The 12,164-nt window shown below is 37.2% G+C and overlaps 1 protein-coding gene across 1 annotated transcript in view; it reads left to right on the plus strand.

Annotated features, from left to right (window-relative positions):
* Tsf2 (transferrin 2) overlaps positions 1 to 12,164 on the plus strand; it is a 57,342-nt gene that overhangs the window by 25,927 nt on the left and 19,251 nt on the right. Inside the window, exons 9-11 of the mRNA XM_081734801.1 lie at positions 4,968 to 5,132; positions 6,630 to 6,718; positions 7,244 to 7,410. Coding sequence (XP_081590927.1) covers positions 4,968 to 5,132; positions 6,630 to 6,718; positions 7,244 to 7,410 — 421 coding nt within the window. The remainder of the gene's footprint in view (positions 1 to 4,967; positions 5,133 to 6,629; positions 6,719 to 7,243; positions 7,411 to 12,164) is intronic.

Here is a 12,164-nt window from a genome sequence, read left to right on the forward strand (position 1 = left end):
ACTGATAGTTGAAACGAGTAGACGTGCTAAAAGTGTTGTAATTCTTAGAATCAGATGGAAAATGTTGCGCCGTGAAGGTGAGTTGACTTTACTTAAAACTGCGCTACATTTTACAATTTTATTCCGATAAAGGCGCAAATGCTGCGCGGGTCTGTGACGAAACTTGTGCTCTCGCTGTGAACAAGATATTTTAAACAAATTGAATCAAACTAAAAGAGATAGCAGGCGAAATATATATGTCTCTTGTGTTCATGAGTCGTAATAGACTGTGGCTTATATTTATCAAACACAACAATGACATCATATTCTCTACAATAATAATGAGTGAGATTTCTGAACAGATCATATACGGTACCTTTGTTAGGCTACTGTATGTGATACAACATCGTATTTCCATCAATTAATTCAACATTTGGTAGATATGGTTTCGGAAGACAGCACAGCCAGTTGCTTCGTAAGAACACTTTTATCGCCTTCTCTCATGTTGCCATATTCACCGAAAAGACTAAATGGCAAAGGAGATAGTTCAAAATTGAGAACATATGAGAAAGCCATTTGCCTTTTTTTGCGATATAACTAATAAGCGGCAATATACTTTTTCAACATCATATCCTCCCTTCTTTCCAAGTTTGATTTTCTTTTTCAATGACGAAATGGTATTCACGGTTTTTCTTAGATTGTGGTGGAAGCTATGTGGCAAATTATTTTTGAAATCTGAAACCATTTTATCACCAATCTCCAGAGCATCGTGGACATTGACATTAACGTCGCCTGTCTGTCCAGTACTTATTTTAACAATATCATTAATTTCAGTAGTTAATGGATGAATGTATTGTTGAAAAGCTTTTCTTATCTTTTTATCGGTCATTTTGATCAAGAAGTATACGGCTGGCTCCCTCCTTTTTATGAGTATTCTCTTTGGAATCCTCTTCCATTAGATCCTTTGATATGAACACGATATCGTGATATGGTGAGAAAGAATCCATCTGGAAACTTGATCTGAAAAGAGTCATCCCAATGAGACCTCCTTTTGCCTTCCCCTTTCTATTATAAGTTTGGGTTCTCCAAACTGATCTACAGGAACACCATTCCAAGATCCAGCTCCATGGTGGCAAACACTATGTCCTTTTAACAGAGTGTCTTTAATCTCAGAAGGGAGAGCATTTTCCATCTCAATAATATGCCACGTTATGTATCTCGCATAGTTGAAATGTGCAGCTGAAAAGGAACCATACGCTGTAGACAGTACAGCTCAATTAACCACCCTTTCTTTGTGATTTCATAAACAACTGAATAATGACAACAGGGATGATTAACATGTCAACCCACAAACGATTAGTTGGGTTTTCCCTTGCTTTGTCAAGTCTGCACTGTAACTCGTCTACTGTGTTAGTCTCATCGTGAATAAAGACCTCAAGAAGAACGGATGCCACCATACGCAATCCTCGCACTGGTTTCACCCATGCTTTTCCGGAAATCATGTTGCTCACATCTCCAAATGCTGACTAGCAAATCCTCCAAATTGCTTCCTCTCATAAGATATCCAATAGATTCCATAAATGACTTTAGTGTGTGCATCATACCTGGTCTTGCAACAAGGTGATGCCAGCGCTCAATATAAGATCACTTGATTTTCGTTATGACTTTGTATATTTGCGTGTCTACTCTGATATGTATATAGGGATATTTTTCTCTGACAACTTCTTTCACATAACACAACGTTTTAAGAACAGTATGGATGGGACGGTGGAGAATCAATAAGTGGCCTAAACATATAGCGTGTTGAATTAACGTATAGTTTGTCTGGCAGTTGTGATGATATTATCGAGACATGGACCTTTCCTGGTAGACACAAAGGGTGAGCACGGTTCCTATGGACCGCGGTAATGCATTGGCGTTACTTGTAGCAAGTCACTGAGTTTAAGATTATACAAAGATGAACCTTTCTGACGTGGCATTGTTAATCCATATGATCGTCTCGTGTCATCGAGTATATATCATTCCTGTACACTGTACATAGCGTAACATGAACACCCTTATCACACTTTTATCCTTATAGAAGTTTTACTGCAGTGCTTTCATGAATATGAAATATTTATTTTATATTTTTCTTTGCCATTTTCTGTAGTGTGGTCCAGTTTGTGTAAATAGTTTGTTCATAGGGAGTTATTAAAGTGCATTTTTTAAATGAATATTTTTCCAAAATTGTGACGTCACTATAGGGTTCTCATACCATGAATGGTCACCAAAATGTTCAAAATTGTGGAAAGATTTTACTACATGTACCCTGCCAAAAATTTGTTTTTACTGTGTATGGTTGCTGTGTTAGAGATTTTAACTCATCCATCAGCGTTTACTGCGTAAATTAGAGGTGTGAAACAGTGACGTCATATATGATGTAATATTGAAAATTGCCCAAGGATGCCAGGGTGGCATCAATCGGAATTTCAAAGAGAACATTACATTTCATAATAAAAAGCAAAGAAAAAAACTTTATAGCATGGGGTACGGTATAGCGAATTTTACGATTGCTATCTTCTCGACTATGTTGTTTCATAATGTTAAGTTCAAATCAGAATAAATATATTCTCAATTTTGACCTCCAAAAGCTGAATACTTCTTAGACAACCTGATAGATTACATAATTTAAGTCAGAATTATATGTATAAAATATTACGAGGAAAATTCGGAAAGTGTGTTCCAACAATCAATCAACAGATGCCACGCGCGAGCTCCCGCTCTCCTCAAGCTCTCAGATCAACTATTTAATTGTACCCTCCGTCATCCAGTTTTAAGTGCTGGGGTGACGGGAGGTTGTTCCTGATTGGCTGAGGGCTGTCGGAGAATCGGGCCCCGGCCCGCGACAATCTGTCTGCTTTATTCTTTTCAGAGGATACATAGTACAGATTGTATTGAAAATTGTTGTACAACATATGTGCAATAGCATATAAATATGGTACACGACAGATTCTTTTAGAAAGACAATACACTGCAGCAATATTATCACAAAAAATAGTAGGTGTATACTCAGCATACAACAAAATGGCAAAGGCAGCTGCCACGTATTCCATCACAAAAATTGGGTATTGCTTGTCAATGGCTAGGTAGAAGAGAGATGCTCCATCTTGATCAGTAATGGCCATAGAAGACGGCGTCGCATCGACGTAAAGGGTCAGCTGCGAGGTGTTATCTGTCCATATGCGAGCTGGGCGCGAAGATGCGGTGACGATGGCGGCCTGGACGAAGGCTGGAGATTGCTGCGAGAGGATGGCGTGAGCCACCGGGTACGTCAGCGACGATACCGGAGTGACCCAGGCGACGTAGCCGGCTAGCACCTGGCGAACATGATGAGAAACACTCAGCAGGCTCCGAGGAACTGCTTATACTCCTAGAAAGATAAGGGCACGTGTAGGCGTGAGCACTGACTTCTTCTAATTGAGAGACCACGGTAATTGCCACACTATAGACACACACTTTTAAAGTTCGTGGGGTTCACCAAGAATAAGAATGTCATCATAATACACCAAGAAGCGAACAGTATCTTGGAGATGCTTGTGCAACTCCGTATGAACAGCGACTTGCATGAAAAGCGAGCTGAGCGACCAACCCATTGGTAAACGACAGAAACTAAAATATCGTCCGGCCAAGCGGATCCCAAAATAACGACTTGTTGCCGGATGAAGCTGAACATGGTAGAGTCATTTTTTTTTTTTTTTTTCGAGTATCATTTGCCAAAGATGGTCGGAGTGTTCAGGATATTCTTATCATATCAGGAGCAAAGTTTACTAATTTTTTATGATACAGCGGACACACAGCCACAGATATCCACAAGAAAATGGAGCCGGCATATGTGGACAAGTGTTTAGCAGTGCGAAGTATGAAGAGATTTGAAAATGGACGAAAAACGTCCAGAACAATAAGCGATCGGCCGACCACATCCTTGCTAACACCGGTCAACAACGCGCATGTTAACGAAATGGTAAAAGCGGATCGACGTGTTCTTCTGGAGGACATTTCCAAGGAGCTTGACATTTCCTATGGTAGTGTTTATGACATTGTCTACGATTAGTTGGGATGCCGCAAGCTGTCATATAAGTGGGTTTCTAAGCTTCTTAATGATGTCAACAAGCGAATGGTCATGTCACTGAACCATTTGCAGCGTTACGTCGAGGAGGGCAACAGTTCCCTGGACCTGATTGTCATTGGCGACGAAATGTGGATACTGCATTACAATGCCGACTTAAAACAGCAGAGCATGGTGTGAAAACATCCCGGCTCGGCAATAACAAAAAAATTTTGAACAACACCATCGACAGGTAAAGGGATGCTCATAGTGTTTTGGTACAGTCCGGGATCACTTCTATTGAACTTCCTGGCAAGAGCTGAGATCATGAACCCAGAACGTTACCGTTACACTCTCTCCTATCTGCGAGCAGCCATTAGGAAAAAGCTTCAGAGTATTCGGAATGTTGACGTTATGGTTTTGTGCATGACAACACAAAACCGTACGTGGCTAACCAAACTTCATTCGTGAGCATGAGAAATTATGGAACATTTCCCCTGCAGTCCAGATCTTGCCTCCAGCGATTACCATCTTTTTGGTCCATTGAGGAAGTCCCTGGTAGTACAGGGGTTCAGGAACGACACCGAAGCGCTGAACATTGTTCGTCACTGGTTCCGAGATAATCCTGCCGCCTTGTATGCAGCGGGGATCGAGAAAGTTGTGGTACGGTAGGATAAGTTCATCAACAGATTATGTGGAAAAATAGACAAGGATGCATAGATTGTTATGTATATCTCATTTTTCGTTTATGGTGTGTTATCTGGCAATAAATCAGTAGGCGCAAATTCTTCTTGATTTCCCTCGTTCATTGATTAATTTATTACAATATAATAGACATATGTGCAGTTAAGTTAGTTTCTCTCTTGTATAAATTTGTGAAAAATAGTATATTCAATATTAACAGGACACAACAGAGGATTTACTTCCATTGGATGAGTCACGGCAAACATATTCTGGATATTTGGGCTCTGGTCTCAATATGATATTGGAAATTCGTCGCTGTACTGTGAACAGAATGACTTTGTGTATAACCTCTGATCAAGAGTTGGAAAAATGTCATAAAATGAAGGTAAGAGGCAGTGTCTAATTTTTCACTGTCACGCTTAATATTTTTTGATAATTGCATAATTCTTCCACTTTACTGGAATAATAAAAGGGGAGTTTTGGTATGTCTTGAGCTTTACTAAGCAAAGAGAGTTGTACAAGTTATTCAACATATTCCTACCGAAATCGAACGCACCTACTTGCAGCTTCTGTTCATCCAGAGAAAGTTTTGTGGTTGGGCGCAAAATGTTGGTTTGCACTTGATATTGTATTTTCCAGGGTAGAAAAATGTATTCTCTTTATGTAATACTTGAGATTTGGTGAAAGTTAATAGCCATTAGGTAAGTGTTTCATGATTTCAAGCGTGAGGCCATTAATTTTTTTTTTTCCCCTTTTCATTGTGATGAATTCTGTGTGACAAGGCTGACTGTCATGCAAAAATAATACCTTTTACGACTTTCCATGATGTTTCCTAATTAGCTTATAGCTCATTCTGTCCAGAAGCTACTGTGGTACCATCTTTTAGATAATTCATCAGCTCGGGATGGAACATCCTGCATGTCTCCACTGATTTGGTTGTTCATTGGTCTTTTGATCGTACAGACAGCCAAATCGCATTCATGTTAGGTACATTAGTCAGAATGTAACATTTGTGTCCCCCTGATATATTGTTAGTTTATGTATTTCACTGATATACGCTTACTTTTCAAGACCATTTTATGATCAGTTCACATTCTGGAATATTTGGAAGGGAGGAGACCTTCGGTTCGATCTCCATCCACGCGAGTTCGTGGTGGACAATATCCAGTCGGTGGGTTTTCTCGGGGTTTTTCCGTTTCTTCCCACATTCTCATTCTATTAAGTATTTCACAATCATTCACTTTTCTTAATCATCCCTAACATGGTAAAGCTCAAGACTTCTCAAGACTTTACAACACTCAAACGTCTAAAAATTTAGCTATACAATACACGCAGTATACGTGTATATTTCTTGTCTTGTGAAATAACGAATTCCAACAACAAGAAACAAAATCATTTAATTATTTTCATTTAAAAATTAATTGTTTTCTTCTTTCATAGAGACCATGAAAGGATAGAAATTTCAATTAGGCAAATTAATTTTTAGCATTAAATTCATTCAAATTTTCAGAGTACTAATAGAGGTTAGAAACCTAAATCTTAGAGAAAATAATACATTTCGACGGTACTTTGCATCTACCTCGTATCTCGAAGAAAGAAGAAAAAAAAACTACAGAAGAAGAAAAACGTTTGAAAAAATTGGAGATTTTTAACTCTCGCTTTTAACTAATCTCCAATTTTTGATTTTTTTTTTTTTTTTTTTAAAGGTACGAGGTAGCTGCAAAGTGTCGTCGATTTTTATCGTATAGCATCTGCATTGATTTTTGATAAGTTTCATTATCTTTTACATATGAGTTTCGCTTTTTTGCTTGCTGTTTTAAAAGACTTGACTACTTACGATAAACATACGTTTTTTTTATTTTCTTTCCTTGTTCCTTTTTAGATTGCATTGAAAGCTCAGTTATTAAAACCTGAAATGAGTTGCTACAGAGGCTATAGCCAAGTTCGTTGTATGCAAGCTATTAGAAATGGGTAAGTACGTGCATCAGATTCAGTTTTTGCTCAGGCTACTCTAGTAATCCTTATTCAGATCTTATTTACAGATTCAGACGCTTTCAAAATATAAGAAATTGTTGTATTTCCTGGCAAAATGAAAAAATGCACAAGGTATCTGTGATTAGTTAGCTGAATACGTAAGATCATTGTACTTTGAATTGATATTCTTGTTTTAATCAACATGTACAGAGCTATGAAGAATATACTATTTTACGTACGATTTGACATCACATTGGCTGTTATAGGAAGTAAATGAGAAAAATTCCGATTTGCCCTACATTCTACCGGAAATATATTGGATTCCAAGTGTTTTAACCTTCATAGTTTCGCAATTTTTTTTTTTAAATAATAATAATAAGTAAAGTATCATGATTTCGTTACGTGTTGTACTCTCAGACCTTCTTTTGGTGAGCATGTCCCTAAGTCTGATTTCCGGTGCGGTATAGAATTTTCAATGTTAGTTCAAAATAATGAAGTATAACAGTGTCTTCTTCTATGCAGGGATGCAGATGTTGCGGTGTTTGATGCCAGTGATGTATATACTGCTGGATTGCAATATGATCTCGTTCCGATCATGGCAGAAGTTTATAATTTGGGTCGACCAGAATATTATGTGGTAGCAGTTTCTGGACAGGATGATCCAACTACTGAGCTCACATATTTGAAAGGTAATGTGTCGTGCTGTTAGTATTAAGTGTACATGTTCAGTATGGCGCTGGGTAATTATAGTATAAAATTTCCAACTTTACATTGCAGGTTATAAAAACGCGAGACTGTATCAGGGTTGGAAAAAATACAGTTTAAAAAAAAAGAACAAAACGTGTGTGTAAAACATGAAAAAGGTGTTCAAAATGTTTTAACAACACACACATAAAAAAAAAAAAAAAAAAAAAAAACATGTTTTAAACATTTTGAACAGTTTAAAACGTGATTTTGAACATATTTCAAAATCGTATAATAATTAATTTATGAAGACTTTTTTGCTCTTGCAACCGATTTTTTCAGTTATTTTATTCTCGTTAAGACTACACTATGTTCGGTACAAAATATTTCAGTATAGATTATTAATTCTCAACTTGTTTCATATCACGACCCCCTTTTATTACATCCTCTTCCCATTGACTTTCATAAGTACTTTCTTGGTTGTAATAAGCTTGTAATTTGGGGCATTCAGAGCACAGTTCAGTTTTGCTCTACAAATGAATTCTATTTCTAAACGTAATGTCTTCGCAGTCAAGAGTCAAAAACAAATGTAAGGGATAGTTTCATAGGACCGCCTCTAGACAAGGGCATCAGTGGGACAGGAGGGCAACTGCTCCCATCCCCACCCTGAATTTCAGGTTTTGTGAGCACTAAGGCAGTTTTAAAAATCTATATATATAAAAGAGAACGTACAAATCCTTTGTCCGCTCATCACGCTAATACGGCTGAACCAATTTCTTTTATTTTTGGGGGGTTATTAGGATTTGGACCCTAGATGGTTTTTATCATATCACTTTAATTTTCAATTACCAGTGTCTTGAGATAATTGACCATTCAGGTGTCCATTACGTACAAATCCTTTATTAGTTCATCATAGGTATAAAAATAAACGTATGTATATGCAACCCGCATGACCGTGTCACTCGGCGGGTTAACATAAATGACAGGCGTTATAATGGTTTTTATCATATCACTTGAAAGCGAAAAAGTAAAAATTATCTAAGTAACAAAGTTTATTGCGTTCGGGGGTGACCGCAGCGAAGCGGGGCGGGTTAACATAAATGACAGGCGATATAATGTTAACATTTACTGCAATCTTCTATGGTTTTTATCATATCACTTGAAAGCGAAAAAGTAAAAATTATCTAAGTAACAAAGTTTATTGCGTTCCGGGGTGACCGCAGCGAAGCGGGGTGAACGCTGCTAGTCTTTTGATAAGCAAAGTCCAACAGAACAAGCTTGAGGTCCTTACGCCGAATAAATACGGAGAACATACAGATGATTAAAACTGGAAAGTTGCTTAAGCTAAATTTCCAGAATTTTAGAGTACGTTTGTTTTTATCTTTTTCCCGCCAGTGCACTTGAGTGGCTTTTAAAGTACTTTCTGTTAGCACTTACGTGAACGTTTTAATCCAATAGACATCTTATTGGCTGTGTCGTGTAGGTGACGTTAGTTGTCAGCCAGCCCATCAAATGAAGTCATTGCTATTTGGCGGGTAGTTGAAGTGCTTAGTTGCCACAGCGAACAAGTGTGTTACAGTGACTTTAAGTGGTATGGCGTTTTGCTGTGTTTCCTAGCGTATTGTAACTCGTAACTTAACTGCGGCGTGGCAAGAACGCGTTGCAGATAGATCCATCCTTTAGGAGGGAAGCGTGCCAAGATAAAACAAATGTACTCTAAGCAGGTCCGAAACTCGAAAGTAGATTTGCCTTTGGAATCCTTGGACCAAAAAATATTCGAGAGAGCAATATAGGCGTATAGCTCCTTACGACCAGTGGAAATGGATTACAACTGATCAAAATCCGGTGTAAGGATTTCAAATTCTTTATGTCGGAATTTGCTCAGTGAAAGGTTTCTAAATCTACATTACAGCCCCAAAAATCTGAAATTTAGGGTAGGGGGTGGATGACCTTTAACGAACGCCCCTCTCTAGCGGCAATTATATAAAATTCTAGATTACATCTTGTCATGTAGTTTCTCTTTCTTTAATTCCGGATTCGTGGTTGTGAAAATATGACGTTTTCCATCGGTGTATTCTTTTGGACACACCCTGCATTTATGTAACGTAATTATGGCATTCGGAGCTTGACTTGTTAATCATTCCCACGCTGCAGCGTACACAATATAATGTTAATATCTTAAATTTATGAGCAAGGAGGGGGAAATTAGTCCTCCTTCCCCATTCCATAACGCCCTTGTCTAGCGATTGTCCTGTGAAACTCTAGTCCACATCCTTTCACGTGGTTTCTGTTTCATTTATTTCGTACCCCTAGCTACGAAGATACTACGTTTGCTGAGCAAAAGTTAACCTTTCTGAAAATGGACTTGGATCCCTTGTGCTCTGAACGCCCCATATCTAAAAAATATTTTTATAAAAACTGATTTGGAGCCAAATTTATCCTGCAATCCAAGTATGTTCGAAACGCATAAAATTAGTTTGTTTAGTTATGTGAGACAGGACTTTTTGTTTAAAGTGGAATCCGAACCACTAATTTTGAAATTTTACGTCGGATCGCAGTTAAAATCTATACAGCAGATTCCGATGTCTCGTACCTCTACCCTCGCACATGTATATAGTGCGTACATACAAACAGACGAACAAATTGAGATCTAATTGTCCCAGACACTGACGTTCGGCACTGATGTTACAATAAGTATCATGCTTTAATGGCTAGTTACGCGGGCGACTGCCATACCTTGCGCTTTCTCACCTGGTCCCTTCATACAAGCTATGACAAAGTGTAAAGCTTTAAAGAAAATTTAGAACTGAGGTGTTGATACAAAATTAATCCTTACCTGAAGTTTTCAGTTGCATCTCAACCACATCACTGACGTTAGAATCATCAGAAGCGATTTTCGGATCAACACTTCTACCATCTATTTGGGTTTCCATTTTTTTCACAGCATTGCATTTTTCGTAATGATTCTTCATTCTTTGAATTAAACCAACAATTTCTTTCTTACACGTTTTGCAACGAGTCGTATGGTCGTTTTCTTATCTGATGGAGTTTGAGTTACTTTAATAAATTTGCTCCAAATGATGTCCTTTTTCCTTCCCATAAAACTCATGTTAAACGATTCCAAGTTGTACGGGGACTGAGAACCAACACGTACTGTATCAACAAATGCGTGCGATATTTTAATTTCAGAACTGCAGTTTAGCAAATAACCTTTTGTTTGTTTTCTGAATACAACACAAAAAATTGTTTCCATGATAATTCTTTTATTTATTTTTTTAATATCAGTTCTACAAGTAGTCCAACCTTCGACTACAACACTTTCTCGCAAGTTAACTGAGAAGCATTTGAACAGTACAATATATATTAAAAATAAGGGGGAAAAAGAGACAAAATAAATTGTAGATCACCACATTGACCTGCTGTAGCCACGAGAAATCAAAACATGGGAACAAAATGCACCGAGAAAAAATGTATGTGGCGTACATAAAATCGTATGTTATATTTGTAAATCCTGTAGCTTTTGGACTTAACGTACAGCAAACGTATAACTGAAAACGCATGTTTTATAACACTTTCTGTATAAGTGTTCCATCTATACGTACTTTCCGTATGAAACAATATAGGCGGTCAGGATCTCACATACAAATGCACGTATATAATATATAGCTGACGAAGGTGACATATCTATATGTATGTAATATAAGGAAGACTGTTAGATATCAGACATCCTGCAACGGCATGGTGTAACATCTAAGGGAAGCGCCTATGTAGCATACAAATAACGTACGCTCCATACTGATTTCTGTAGTAAGCAAGAGGATTCCGTATATTCGTACAATATACCGCTGTCGGGAGAACGGAATTTTCTGTGTAATTTTCTGAATGGGGAGCACTTTTTGACAATTTTCTTTCTCTGGTAGATTTTTTTATAAAAATAAAATAAAATAAAAATAAACATGTGTTTAAAATAAGTCTTAAAAAATACACATGTTTAAAACAAAATGTTTAAAATGTGTACAAAATTTGTTTTAAACAAAATCAATTGTTTAAAACAAGTTTTAATCATTTGTTTTAAACAAAACAACCTTGGTCTGTATATGATGATTATATGTTAAGTTACAAATGTGACGACAATTAATGTCTCTAGTAAAACAAGTCCCGACTGGCTGACTGATCAACATCTGCACTGATCTATCAAATGTCATGCAATTTACAATATGATTGATAAGGCTTAATGATACTAATCTATTCATATATTAGCCGACAATTGACATACAATAAATAGTACTATTTCCTCCTGCATTCTGCATTTTTGGAGAATGTACTTTCAGTTGACAAGTTGCCATCCATTTTCTTCGGGTTTATTGCCCTTCTAGGGTATACAACAGTAAAAGCTGTCCTGAAAGAATTTTTAAGAAACGAAGAAGATGTTTGGTATTTGACATGCAGAGGTGAATTTATCATTGACAGCATAAGAATAAAGTTTCTTCAATGCGGGTAATTTCCAAGATAGGTGGCCAGTTTATGGAGTAATAAATAATGCATGTCTTACAGGAAAATGGAAGTTTCAAAAAAAAAAAAAAAAAAAAGTCTTCATTTCGTGTTTACACTATGCAACATGAATCGAAATTGTAATTTGTTGTAAATTTTCTGCAAGCTCACCAGAAGGAAATGAATTTAAAAAAAAAAAAAAAAAACGATAATAATGAACATCCGTAGCTCAATAAATTCGTCTGCAGTGGACTACCAATGATATGCA

Source organism: Thermobia domestica, chromosome 12, assembly GCF_964235325.1.
Source record: "Thermobia domestica chromosome 12, izTheDome1.hap1.1, whole genome shotgun sequence".
Taxonomy (NCBI): Eukaryota; Metazoa; Arthropoda; class Insecta; order Zygentoma; family Lepismatidae; genus Thermobia; species Thermobia domestica.